At 51.3% G+C, this 13,093-nt stretch overlaps 1 protein-coding gene across 2 annotated transcripts; it reads right to left on the bottom strand.

Moving 5' to 3' along the window:
- Positions 1-342: 342 nt before the first annotated feature.
- LOC138243046 (uncharacterized) lies at positions 343-9,898 on the bottom strand. 2 transcript variants are annotated; one of them, XM_069198535.1, is made up of 11 exons: positions 9,780-9,898; positions 6,674-6,725; positions 6,127-6,351; positions 5,714-5,810; positions 5,491-5,665; positions 4,885-4,949; positions 3,639-3,787; positions 3,167-3,414; positions 2,621-2,685; positions 2,361-2,509; positions 343-1,268 (listed from the first exon to the last, which is right to left on the bottom strand). In XM_069198535.1, the coding sequence occupies exons 2-11, from the start codon at positions 6,714-6,716 to the stop codon at positions 1,108-1,110; spliced, it is 1,377 nt and encodes a 458-aa protein (XP_069054636.1). In that variant the 5' UTR covers positions 6,717-6,725; positions 9,780-9,898; the 3' UTR covers positions 343-1,107. The 2 variants fall into 2 exon arrangements, with proteins under 2 accessions (XP_069054636.1, XP_069054635.1); XM_069198534.1 differs by having other exon boundaries at positions 5,491-5,810.
- Positions 9,899-13,093: the final 3,195 nt, after the last annotated feature.

Here is a 13,093-nt window from a genome sequence, read left to right as displayed (position 1 = left end):
CATTCCCCCCCTGGTCTTTACCCATCATGGCCTCCTAATAACCCCCCTCTCTGAACTGGCTCCATCCCTCTGCTCTCCTCCCCACTGAGAGCTGGTGTGTGGGGAGAGGACTGGAGCATCACCCAGGTGGGGCTGCACACTGGTGGCGGTAGTGGGATCCCCATGACCTGTAAAGAGCTGCACACTGGTGGCGGTAGTGGGATCCCCAGGACCTGTAAAGAGCTCCGAGTGGAGAGTCCAGGAAAGAGCTATAGAAGTGTGAGGAGTTATTTATGATTATTATGAATTAGTTCCGTTTGACACTGCAGGAGAGTTTCGGAAAGAGAAGAAACTTCAAGGCCATTTGTTCTGAGCAACTTTATTCAGATACTGGACATGTAGAAAACAGTAGCTTCACCTGAGGAGTGACAACAGCCCGAGCACGACAGAGAACAGAGAACCAATTATATATTATATATATATCTCTCAGCCGGGTCTGTCTTCAAAATACAATAACAATGAGAAGCTTTGTTCTATATAGCGCCTTTACAAGTGGTTTCTCAAAGCACTTTCACAGAACCCCCCCCCCCCCAAAAAAAAAACAAAACACAGGCTTGATTTCTTGATTTTAGAAGGATGTTAAATAGTTAAATAGATGGAAGTTAAAGAGAAGCTCTTCTAAAAAATGAAAGTTTTGCATGAAAATATTCCAGCTCTCCCGCAGTTGCTAACAGAAAAATGCAGTGAAAATATTTGGATTCCTTCAGAATCTGAAACATGCAGACTCCACCCAGACCTGTGCTCACTGTCCACCTGTCAGTGTGCAGGACTGCTGCACAGAAATCCAGGGATCACACCTGGACCTCAGGGGTCTCCCTCAGCTCAGGGGACCCCATCACACACACAGAGCAGCACGGCCACTGAGCACAGTCACTGAGCACAGAAAGGGCCAGTTCATTCACACTCACTCTCACCTCAGGCAGGGGATACAACACAGACTCGCGACACAGAGCCCAGAGTCAGGACACAACAGACTCAGGACACAGCGCTGAAGAACATAAAGTGAGGACACAACAGACTCAGGACAGCACAGACTCCGGACAGGGCGCTGAAGAGCCCAGTCTTGGGTCAGGCGAAGACCCTCAGAGGAAACAGCCCCTCCGTCAGGCTGACCAGCAGCACAGCGGGGGCGACGGTGACCACCCAGAACACCGCGCTGGAGACGGGGTGGAGGAGGGGCGCTGCTCCGGACTTTGTCGTTGAGCTGGTGGGGTTGATCACCTGCTTCACTGTGAGAGAGAGAGAAGGTTCCTGGTGAGCTCTCTGAGCGAACATAGATCTCTACTGCACACACAGCTGCTGATTCAGTCTCTCGGAATAATAATAATACATGTCTATAGCTCTAATTAATAATAATACACTTCTATTGCTCATTTCTGGACACTCCTCTCAGAGCTCTTTACAGGTCATGGGGATCCCACTACCCCCACACAGAGCTCTTCACAGGTCATAGGGATCCCACTACCACCACCAGTGTGCAGCCCCACCTGGATGATGCTCCAGTCCTCTCCCCACACACCAGCTCTCAGTGGGGAGGAGAGCAGAGGGATGGAGCCAGTTCAGAGAGGGGGGTATTAGGCCATGATGGGTAAAAACCAGGGGGTAATTTGGCCAGAACACTGGGGTAACACCCCTACTCTTCTCGAGAGACACCCTGGGATTGTTAATGACCACAGAGAGTCAGGACCTCGGTTTGACATCTCATCCGCAGGACGGTGCCTGTTTACAGTCCAGTGTCCCCATCACTATACTGGGGCATCAGGACCCACACAGACCGCAGGGTGAGAGCGCCCCCTGCCCCCAGCAGAAGCCTCAGTGTTTTCCCAGGAGTCTCCCCTCCAGGTACTGGCCAGGCTCACCCGTGCTGGGCTCCAGTAGGGTGACCAGCTGGGGGCTGCAGGGTGATATTGCTGCTGGTTTCTAAAAGAACTCGTTCCTCACTCTCAGAGAAACGCTGCCTCTTCCCTCTGTCAGTGGAGCTCTACCTCTCTAACAACAGCTGGACACCCGGGCTGACAAGGAGCTGTGTCCTCCTGGCCTGCCCAGAGACTCGTCCCTCCCTGAGTCTCTCCTCAGTGCTGAGACTCCGAGCTGGAGAGCAGGGCAGGGCCGGAGCTCGCTGTGATACTGGGGCAGCTCTTCCTGCCCAATGAGAGAACTGCCCCCACTTTAACAAGCCCACCCCAGACCTGATGATGTGAGCTGAGGCCTGGGGCTCCAGGGGGAGGGAACAGACAGTCCTACAGGACGTCCTACAAGACCCCCAGTGCAGGGGAGTTGGCTCTCCAGGCACAGAGCCGAACTCACACCCAGGGACTTACGGCTCACGCTGATGGTGGTGGTGTTCACAGGCAGAGTCACGTCACCGTTCTGCACAGCTTTCTTGAGGACCTGAGCGATCTCAGCATTAGAGGGAACGGTGGATGTGTTTGTGAAGGTAATCTCTCCACTTTGAACAACTGATCCTGGCCTGCAGGGAGAGACAAATGCAGACAATTCCAGACAGAGAGAGAGGGGTTAATACAGACACACTGACTGGACACTGAGGAAATTCATGCAAGAAATGTGTAACAAAACTCACCAAAATCTTTTGACTTTGTACCCCCTGAAAGAGGTTGGATATGTTTTCAGGTATGTAGCATTAAACTGCAAGTAGAAAAGGTGACTCCATCACACATGTTATCAGGAACAACAGTTCAGAGCAGAGACAGTGGGATTTCAATAAGTTTTGTTTTTAACCTCCTGCCCTCAGAGACACACTCTGTATCGCCCCCTGGTGGGCTGGTGAGGTACGGTCCTGCGGTCCTGTCATGTGACTGTGTCTGTGTGCAGCAGCTCCCCCTGGTGGGCTGGTGAGGTACAGTCCTGTCATGTGACTGTGTCTGTGTGCAGGAGCTCCCCCTGGTGGGCTGGTGAGGTACAGTCCTGTCATGTGACTGTGTCTGTGTGCAGTAGCTCCCCCTGGTGGGCTGGTGAGGTACAGTCCTGTCATGTGACTGTGTCTGTGTGCAGGAGCTCCCCCTGCTGGGTGGAAGAGGTATTGTGACTCTTTCCTGCACAACAGCTACTCTAGACTCTTCTTCTGTCCTGACAAGCGAAGGACCAGTCGTCTGTCAAACAGACCCACCTGTGCCTCCACATTCCCCGACAGGTTTTGGAACCCTGCGGAGCTGCTGTTCGAGAGATCGTTTGTGAAGTTCTGGTTCAGGCTGCAGTTCAGCTCCATCAGGATGACGGCAGTCACTGGGACAGGAGCCCCTGTGGTGGTTGAAGTTACAGCTGTTGTGTTGGACGCAGAGGTCATAGTTGTGTTGGACGCTGGGGTCGCAGTTGTGTTGGACGCTGGGGTGGCGGTTGGGCTGGACGCTGGGGCAGCTGTTGTACAGATTACACCAGTGTGAGAGAGTGCGCACTCTCACAGATCACACCAGTGTGAGAGAGTGCGCACTCTCACAGATTACACCAGTGTGAGGGAGTGTGCTCTCTCACAGATTACACCAGAAGTGAACAGACAGTCCTACAGGACATCCTATGGGACCCCCCCAGTGCAGGCTGGTTCTTCTCCAGGCACAGAGCTTTACTCGCACACAGGGACTTACGGCTCACGCTGATGGTGGTGGTGTTCACAGGCAGAGTCACATCACCGTTCTGCACAGCTGTCTTGAGGACCTGAGCGACATCATCATTGGAGGGAACGGTGGATGTGTTTGAGAAGGTCAGCTCTCCACTTTGAACAACTGATCCTGGCCTGCAGGGAGAGAGGAATACAGACAATTCCAGACAGAGAGAGAGGGGTTAATACAGACACACTGACTGGACACTCCAGGACATTAAAACTGCACTGAGAGAGAGAGGGGTTCATACAGACACACTGACTGGACACTCCAGTACATGAACACTGCACTGAGAGAGAGAGGGGTTCATACAGACACACTGACTGGACACTCCAGTACATGAACACTGCACTGAGAGAGAGGGGGATTCATACAGACACACTGACTGGACACTCCAGTACATTAACACTGCACTGAGAGAGAGGGGGGTTCATACAGACACACTGACTGGACACTCCAGTACATGAACACTGCACTGAGAGAGAGGGGTTCATACAGACACACTGACTGGACACTCCAGTACATGAACACTGCACTGAGAGAGAGGGGGGTTCATACAGACACACTGACTGGACACTCCAGGACATTAACACTGCACTGAGAGAGAGGGGTTCACACAGACACACTGACTGGACACTCCAGTACATGAACACTGCACTGAGAGAGAGAGGGGTTCATACAGACACACTGACTGGACACTCCAGTACATGAACACTGCACTGAGAGAGAGGGGGGTTCATACAGACACACTGACTGGACACTCCAGTACATTAACACTGCACTGAGAGAGAGGGGGGTTCATACAGACACACTGACTGGACACTCCAGTACATGAACACTGCACTGAGAGAGAGGGGTTCATACAGACACACTGACTGGACACTCCAGTACATGAACACTGCACTGAGAGAGAGGGGGGTTCATACAGACACACTGACTGGACACTCCAGGACATTAACACTGCACTGAGAGAGAGAGGGGTTCATACAGACACACTGACTGGACACTCCAGTACATGAACACTGCACTGAGAGAGAAAGGGGTTCATACAGACACACTGACTGGACACTCCAGTACATGAACACTGCACTGAGAGAGAGAGGGGTTCATACAGACACACTGACTGGACACTCCAGTACATGAACACTGCACTGAGAGAGAGAGGGGTTCATACAGACACACTGACTGGACACTGAGAAAATTAATGCAAGAAATGTGCAACAAAACTCACCAAAATCTTTTGACTTTGTACCCCCTGAAGGAGGTTGGATATTTTTTCAGGTATGTAGCATTAAACTGCAAATAGAAAAGGTGACTCCATCACACATGTTATCAGGAACAACAGTTCAGAGCAGAGACAGTGGGATTTCAATAAGTTTTGTTTTTAACCTCCTGCCCTCGGAGACACACTCTGTATCGCCCCCTGGTGGGCTGGTGAGGTACGGTCCTGCGGTCCTGTCATGTGACTGTGTCTGTGTGCAGTAGCTCCCCCTGGTGGGCTGGTGAGGTACAGTCCTGTCATGTGACTGTGTCTGTGTGCAGGAGCTCCCCCTGGTGGGCTGGTGAGGTACAGTCCTGTCATGTGACTGTGTCTGTGTGCAGGAGCTCCCCCTGCTGGGTGGAAGAGGTACAGTCCTGTCATGTGACTGTGTCTGTGTGCAGGAGCTCCCCCTGGTGGGCTGGTGAGGTACAGTCCTGTCATGTGACTGTGTCTGTGTGCAGGAGCTCCCCCTGCTGGGTGGAAGAGGTATTGTGACTCTTTCCTGCACAACAGCTACTCTAGACTCTTCTTCTGTCCTGACAAGCGAAGGACCAGTCGTCTGTCAAACAGACCCACCTGTTTCTCCACATTCGCCGACAGGTTTTTGAACCCTGCCGAGCTGCTGTCCGAGAGATCACTTGTGAAGTCCTGGTTCAGGCTGCAGTTCAGCTCCATCAGGATGACGGCCGTCACTGGGACAGGAGCCCCTGTGGTGGTTGAAGTTACAGCTGTTGTGTTGGACGCTGGGGTCGCGGTTGTGTTGGACACTGGGGTCGCGGTTGTGTTGGACGCTGGGGTCATTGTTGTGCTGGACGCTGAGGTCACGGTTGTGTTGGAGCCTGGGGTCGCGGTTGCACTGGACGCTGGGGTCGCGGTTGGGCTGGACGCTGGGGCAGCTGTTGTACAGATTACACCAGTGTGAGAGAGTGCGCACTCTCACAGATCACACCAGTGTGAGAGAGTGCGCACTCTCACAGATTAAACCAGTGTGAGAAGTGTGCTCTCTCACAGATTACGCCAGTGTGAGAGAGTGCGCACTCTCAGAGATGTTAAACTAGTGTGAGAATGTGCACTCTCAGAGAGATTACACCAGTGTGAGAGAGTGTGCACTCTCAGAGAGATTACACCAGTGTGAGAGTGTGTGCACTCTCACAGATTACACCAGTGTGAGAGAGTGTGTTGTTGTTGTAGCTAATGTTGCTGCAGTCGAACCTGTTGGTGTTGAAGAGGTAGGAGCTGCTGTTGAAGCTGTTGAAGACCCTGCAGTGGAACCTGTTGCTGTTGAAGAGGTAGGGGCTGCTGTTGAAGCTGTTGAAGACCCTGTAGTGGAACCTGTTGCTGTTGCTGCAGTGGAACTTGTTGCTGTTGCCGCAGTGGAACCTGTTACTGTTGCTGTCGTAGACGTATCTGTTCCTCCTGTCTGTTCTGGGGCGGCTGCTGTGGGGGCAGAGAACAGCTCTGATCTGTTTCTTTACCCTCGACAGGGGCAAATGGTTGGACAGGTTGCAAACAAGAGGGGTCTTTCCTGAGATGCGAGAAAAAAGCACAGCTCAACAGAGGCAGGACTGAACTTCTGATCAGTGTCTAATCAGAAGCAGGGCAGAACTCTGCCTGCCCCACAGGTGTGTCAGACTTCCCTACAGGTTCTGAGAGCAGTGGAGACCTCTAGTCTCTGCTGCAGAGTTTGATCGCTGCTCTGCTCTAAATGGGGCTGGCACACGACTGATCACAGCGTCATCACTGCGAGAGAGATACTCACTGGCGAGCAGGAGAATCAGGACTGATCCTACAATCGTCCTCATGGTGGCGACCTGCAAGGGATTCAGACACCACCACCTCTGTTAGAAATATGTTATTATTATAATACAGTCCAGACAAAACCGTCTCTGTTAGAAATATATTATTATAATATTGTTCAGACAGAACTGTCTCTGTTAGAAATATATTATAATAATACAGTCCAGACTCATCACTGTTAGGAATATATTTTTATCATACAGTCCAGACAGACTTATCACTGTTAGAAATATATTATTATAACAGTACAGACAAACATTATCATATTGTTCAGAGTCAGTCTCTCTTTTAACATGTTGTATTACTACAGACGTGTCTCTATTATAAATATATTATTGTATTATAGTCCAGAAATATCATATTATAATATATGATATTATATATTATAATATAAAACAGTCCAGACACACTCATCTGTGTAAGAACTATTTTATTAAGACACTCATCTGTTATAAATGTATTAGTCTGCAGTTCAGACAGAAACATCTCTGTTCTATATTACAAAGTTCATGCAAATTTATCTAATTAATTTCTTCTTATTATTTTTCAGATGGATTAATCTCTTTCATGTATAATTTTCATTCACACAGACTAAGCAGTGTTATTATAAGTGTCTAGTTCAGTCTTTACTATTGTTTTGTAGTTAGTCGTAGTTCGTAGAGCGCGGATAAACAGATCGGGATGATTTTTCATATTTAGTATTGCTGCTTTAGTATCGTTTTACAAAAAACAATTCGAAGATTATCTCCCAAATGAATCATCCCCAAAGCAGTGCAAAAGACTGACGTTACAGCCGATTAAAAAGTCGGGAAAATGAAGATTTCAGGAAGCAGCTGAGAGCCAGTCACCCGTGTGGAAAATAAATGCGTTTTAATTACTTGATTACATGTTATTTATGTTATGTTATTACACGTTACTGTTATTGCTATCGTGTTACTGTCTATGATCTTATCTTCTGTCCTATTTATATACTGCACCTGAGTGACTAATGAGAAACACTTTTCATTATACGATGCACCTGTGTAAGTATAATGACAATAAAGTTGAATTGAATGTGCTGGGAAATAAATTCAGTCAAATACATTTAGCAGTGGAGTCGTGAAAATGGACAGACGCTGGACCAGTTAGATAGACACCAGCCCCTCTAAAGAAGGTTTTGACTGCTCGTGGTATGATGCACATACGATAAAACAATAAAGAAAGCGTTTAACCGCGATTTAATTAGCGGCTCCGTCACCGACCCGCACAAAGGACAGAAACAGGGACGGACTCCACGACAAGATGGCGGACCCCGCCCGGACTACATTCCCCGAAAGCCAGCGGGCGCGGCGGAAGACGCCCTCTCCGCCTTTCCGCTTTCCCCTGTCACCTGACCGTATGGCGCAAGGCGATTGGTCAGAAGGAAGTTTAAAAACTAGGAAGCGAGAGGCTGCTGGTTTGGTTCGGTTTCTAGGGTGTGGTGTGCCAGAGTGCGTCAGTCAAGTCGTGTTTTTTGGCTCAGCTGCGTGGGGGCCCGCCCTGTGACTGCGCCTCGGGCGGTTTCTCTTGCCATGATATTTGCAAGTATGAAAATCCGCCCTGAAGTCACGCCAGGGAGCTACTGAGCAGTGACACGCCATTCAGGTGGTATCAGGAGAAACTGCTGCGCCTTAATGACTCAAAACAGGAGCCACTGCAGTACACAGAGGGGTGGGAGGGGGGAACAAGCTGATACCCTGGCTTCTCTCCAGACACAGCTGGGTGAGCTCCTCCAGTCAGGACAGGAGGCTCTACTGTACACAGAGAGGGGTGGGAGAGGGGAACAAGCCGATACCCTGGCTTCTCTCCAGACACAGCTGGTCTGATCAGCTGCTGAAGAGGCTTGTAAGGTCACAGCTTAATGAAGGGAGACCGTTTCGGAAGGAGTAGGCTGAGAACTAGTCCTACCCCACTGCTCGGAATGTTTCCCTGTCAGTAGAGCCAGAAAGGTGCGCCAGGCTCTCCAGACAGGTCCCGGGACTGTCCAGGAGGCGGGGCTCGTCAACACGAGCTGGGATCCAAACGAGCTTCAGCACGACCGTACGTCAGGTGACCAGACTCCCTACGGCATGTGCTCTGTGCAGTTTCTGTCCGTGGGCAAACCTGTTCTGACTCTGAGGCAGGTCGGCGGGTTCGAGTGGGGGTGGGAACGGGACTGACGCACGAGCGTCGCCCAGGGACGGAGAGTAGTTTCGCCCGCGGGCATTCGGGCATTGGGCTCCTCTGCTGCCCGGCAAAGAATGACTGTGCTCCTCCGCTGTAGGGTATACTAATCCACAGTGGGGAAGCTGGCCTTGGCTATATAGTGCTTTTTTGGACTCTCCACTCAGGGCTCTTTACAGGTCCTGGGGATCCCACTACCGCCACCAGTGTGCAGCCCCACCTGGATGATGCTCCAGTCCTCTCCCCACATACCAGCTCTCAGTGGGGAGGAGAGCAGAGGGATGAAGCCAGTTCAGAGAGGGGGGTTATTAGGCCATGATGGATAAAGACCAGGGGGGTAATTTGGCCAGGACACCGGGGTTACACCCCTACTCTTCTCGAGAGACACCCTGGGATTGTTAATGACCACAGAGAGTCAGGACCTCGGTTTGACGTCTCATCCGAAGGACGGCGTCTTTTTACAGTCCAGTGTACACTACTAGAATAGTATACACGACTATAGTGTCATGTAACACAACGCAGTATACACTGCTACAGTATACCAAACTATCATGCTGCAGTAAACTACAGTATACTGTACTGGAGCACACTGCAGTAAACTACAGTATACCATCCTATAGCACACTGCAGTAAATGACAGTATACTGTACTGGAGCACACTGCAGTAAACTACACTATACTGTCCTGTCTCACGCTGCAGAAAATGACAGTATACTGTACTGGAGCACACTGCAGTAAACTACAGTATATCGTACTGTATCACGCTGCAGTAAACTACAGTATACTGTGCTGTTTCACCCTGAGCAGACACAGAGAGTGTGGGGTCTCTGTCCTCCTGTGTCTCTCTCTCTCAGCTCCCAGCTGGGAGTTCACAGGTCTGGACTCACCTGGGGCAGCAGGAGTCCTGCGAGTTCTGGTCTGGTCCGGTCCAGCTGGAGATGTCCTGTTATTCCAGAGGGCTGATCCACCTGCACTGTCTCACCTGTGATCTGTCTCTATCTGGTCCTGCATCTCCCGGCTCTTATAACCTGGGTACAGACCGGACCCACAGCCCTCGAGAGTCACGCCCTCAGAGCAGCTGGAGGACACAGCTATGTTGTTTGGTGACAATCCTGGGACAGCGCTGGATTCCTCCTGGGAAATTTCTGGATTTTCAGGTTCAGCAAGAAGCAGGAGAGCATGACTGAGACAACACCCCTCCTTCCTCAACACTAGAGCTATACACTGCTGTAGCCCAGTACACCTGTACACACACACACAACTGTACCCCCCTATACCTGTACACACACACACTACTGTACCCCACTACACCTATACACACATTGTACAGAAATATGTACAGTGGTGGCTATATGTACACGTCCAGTAGCTCTAGAGCAGGGGACCACATCACCCCTGTCCTGGAGTCCCTGCCCTGGCTGCCAGTCAGGTGTCAGAATCCTCCTGCTCTGCGTGGCTCAGCCCTCCGGCACCGTCTGAGTCACTGTCGCCCTGCTCCCCCCCTCCCAGCCTCCCTTCCTCGGACTCTGGGCTCCTGTCTGTCAACACTCTGGGGGTGACAGGGCCTTCTCCTCCTGCTGGAACTGTCGGAGAGAGTCTCCTGCCCATCCCGACTCCAGCCCTTCCTCTGACTCTGGGCTCCTGTCTGTCGACACTCTGGGGGTGACAGGGCCTTCTCCTCCTGCTGGAACTGTCGGAGAGAGTCTCCTGCCCATCCAGACTCCACCCCTTCCTCTGACTCTGGGCTCCTGTCTGTCGACACTCTGGGGGTGACAGGGCCTTCTCCTCCTGCTGGAACTGTCGGAGAGAGTCTCCTGCCCATCCCGACTCCAGCCCTTCCTCTAACTCTGGGCTCCTGTCTGTCGACACTCTGGGGGTGACAGGGCCTTCTCCTCCTGCTGGAACTGTCGGAGAGAGTCTCCTGCCCATCCCGACTCCAGCCCTTCCTCTGACTCTGGGCTCCTGTCTGTCGACACTCTGGGGGTGACAGGGCCTTCTCCTCCTGCTGGAACTGTCGGAGAGAGTCTCCTGCTCATCCCCACTCCAGCCCTTCCTCTGACTCTGGGCTCCTGTCTGTCGACACTCTGGGGGTGACGGGGCCTTCTCCTCCTGCTGGAACTGTCGGAGAGAGTCTCCTGCCCATCCAGACTCCAGCCCTTCCTCTGACTCTGGGCTCCTGTCTGTCGACACTCTGGGGGTGACAGGGCCTTCTCCTCCTGCTGGAACTGTCGGAGAGAGTCTCCTGCCCATCCCCACTCCAGCCCTTCCTCTGAGTCTCCTCCTGTACCCTCCTGTACCCCTCTACACCTGCACACACATTGTACAGAAATATGTACACTAGTGTTTTGAATAATAAGACCGTTTCCATGAGTTTGTCGCCCTTTCCTGCGGACCAGCGTGGATATTTCAGGGGGGTCCGGGTCACGTTGACTTGTGAATGAGCTCGTGAGAATTCGTCCAATGTGCTGTTAGGGGTCTGCGGAGTTTGTGGTCGGGGGTGAAGAAATTCATCTGGTTCCTACTCCTCTGTCCTGAACTCTCCCATATATCGTGTATACTGGGTCTCTTATGTACTCTATCTCACTTTATATCACAAAATATCACTCGACACTATATATTGGAGGTAAATATTTAGTGCTAAAACATTCCCACTGGTGACTGTGTGTGTGTATATATATAAACTGAGATATTCAGTGGGATATATAGACATACAGTGATGTAAAATTTAGTTTTTTTGAGTAATTTGAATATCTCACTTGTTCTGTATCGCTTTGAATATTGCGGTGTACTTTGTTAAACTGAAATATTTGGCGATGTGTACAATGAAGCTCTCAGAGATTCAGTGAGATAGCACCGAAATGCTTGGTGAGACATGAATGAGCTGTTTTGTGTGATGTAAAGATATTCAGTAATTGACCCTCACGAGCAACACGCTGTCAGACCCTCACTCTTCCAGGTCAGGAATGTCGCCCGACCACATCCTGTGGCTGAAAAGCTGGACCACCCCCTGACACCCTCCTGGGTGGGGTTTCCAAACCCACCCTGAGCAAACTCCAGTCCATCCAGAATCCACACCAGCTCGAGTGCAGGAGACCACATCACCCCTGTCCTGGAGTCCCTGCCCTGGCTGCCAGTCAGGTGTCAGAATCCTCCTGCTCTGCGTGGCTCAGCCCCCTCCGGCCCCGTCTGAGTCTTTGTCGCCCTGCTCCCCCCCTCCCAGCCTCCCTTCCTCTGACTCTGGGCTCCTGTCTGTCGACACTCTGGGGGTGACAGGGCCTTCTCCTCCTGCTGGAACTGTCGGAGAGAGTCTCCTGCCCATCCCGACTCCAGCCCTTCCTCTGACTCTGGGCTCCTGTCTGTCGACACTCTGGGGGTGACAGGGCCTTCTCCTCCTGCTGGAACTGTCGGAGAGAGTCTCCTGCCCATCCCGACTCCAGCCCTTCCTCTGCAGGAGGGCTGGTGTTGAATCATCTCTATCCATTGTTGTGAAACCACTCTGGAAGGCGCTACCTGAAAATAAAGTTTTTATTTATTTTAGTTATTTATTAAATAAAGTGTTATTATGTCTTGGAGCTGTTCGGTGCGATGCAAGGTGAAATACGCTGTGAGATGTGAACACACACACACTAACCCTAACACACATGTGAACACACAGACACACACACACACGCTAACCCTGACACACATGTGAACACACATACTAACCCTAACACACACGTGAACACACACACACACACACACTAACCCTAACACACATGTGAACACACATACACACACACACACTAACCCTGACACACACACACACACACTAACCCTAACCCACTTGGCGAAAGAGCCTTTGTTTACGATCCGAGAGCCACTGAAAGTGTTAGAACGCGGAAGAACCGTTCCAGTAAATTAACACCTGAGCCAGACTCTGGCAGGAGTCAGCGGGTCTGAGGTCGGGCCATCAGGCTGTCGGAAGGCTTTGGTGATGCGTGTGCGATGTAGAACCAGGAAGGGACGGAAAATCAGGGGCAGAAACAACAGGACCAGACCGTTCCCCCCTCCCGCCCCTCTCTGTGTACAGCAGAGCCTCCTGTCCTGACTGGAGGAGCTCGTCCAGCTGTGTCTGGAGAGAAATCAGGGTATCAGGGTAGTTCCCTGGTGCTATGACCTGTAACAGGACCCAGAGGAGTGCTGTGCTCGGAATCTCCCTGGC

This window comes from Lepisosteus oculatus, chromosome 14 (genome assembly GCF_040954835.1).
Source record: "Lepisosteus oculatus isolate fLepOcu1 chromosome 14, fLepOcu1.hap2, whole genome shotgun sequence".
Lineage (NCBI taxonomy): Eukaryota > Metazoa > Chordata > Actinopteri > Semionotiformes > Lepisosteidae > Lepisosteus > Lepisosteus oculatus.
Note: the sequence above shows the minus strand (reverse complement) of the source record. Positions and strands in the feature narration are given on the sequence as shown.

Bases quoted from the DNA above. Each gene is read 5' to 3' on its own strand.
- LOC138243046 (XM_069198534.1), bottom strand. From the start codon at position 6,716: ATGAGGACGATTGTAGGATCAGTCCTGATTCTCCTGCTCGCCA. The intron at 3,415-3,638 runs GTAAGTCCCTGT...TCTGTACAACAG, and splicing joins CACCACCATCAGCGTGAGCC to CTGCCCCAGCGTCCAGCCCA. The intron at 2,686-3,166 runs GTGGGTCTGTTT...TTCTACTTGCAG, and splicing joins CGGGGAATGTGGAGGCACAG to TTTAATGCTACATACCTGAA.